Below are 554 nucleotides of genomic sequence, written 5' to 3'. Positions count from 1 at the left end.
AATTAATCCTTTGTGGTTTACTTATATGTATATGCAATTTTAGTACTTTTCAGAATCAAGAAGAACACAACATTTATTATTTCAGTGAAAATCCAGTTAAATCCTTAAGTGAATGATCAAGTGGCTGACACACACTGTAAAGTTAGCTTATTTTATTATGAACTATATATAATGCTAATCCGTCCGTTTTCCAGAGAAGGGATGGAAAACCTGGTGTTCATGTTCAACAGCGTAGAAAAGAGAGCAATGTGGGAGGAAGCTTTTAATGATGCTAAACACAAATTAGGTGAGTTTTCAGGCAAATGGTCTTTAGCGTTCATTTGGCCATTGCATAATTGATGCTTCATGGGACATTTTGGACTATATGGAATATATTCTACAAAGTCTGCTAAAATGTTGATGGTTATAATTAGGAGAATAATAATATTTATAACAGGAACGAAGACAGTCCCATTACATAATCATAAGAAATCCCATACTAGCATGGTAATGTTTAGTCATTTGTATAGATATGGTTTTATTTTTTCTATATATCATTACTCTTTTATATTGCA

The 554-nt window shown here is 31.6% G+C and overlaps 1 protein-coding gene across 1 annotated transcript in view; it reads left to right on the top strand.

Moving 5' to 3' along the window:
* The window catches only part of LOC119585121, a gene marked incomplete in the record, with an annotated part of 138,847 nt that overhangs the window by 130,959 nt on the left and 7,334 nt on the right, over positions 1–554 (top strand). The window contains 1 exon segment of the mRNA XM_037933753.1: positions 195–286. Within this exon segment, the coding sequence (XP_037789681.1) occupies positions 195–286 (92 nt within the window).

This window comes from Penaeus monodon, chromosome 19 (assembly GCF_015228065.2).
Source record: "Penaeus monodon isolate SGIC_2016 chromosome 19, NSTDA_Pmon_1, whole genome shotgun sequence".
In the NCBI taxonomy this organism is placed as follows: Eukaryota; Metazoa; Arthropoda; class Malacostraca; order Decapoda; family Penaeidae; genus Penaeus; species Penaeus monodon.
The sequence above is the reverse complement of the archived record's forward strand: the minus strand, read 5'-3'. Positions and strand labels throughout refer to the sequence as shown.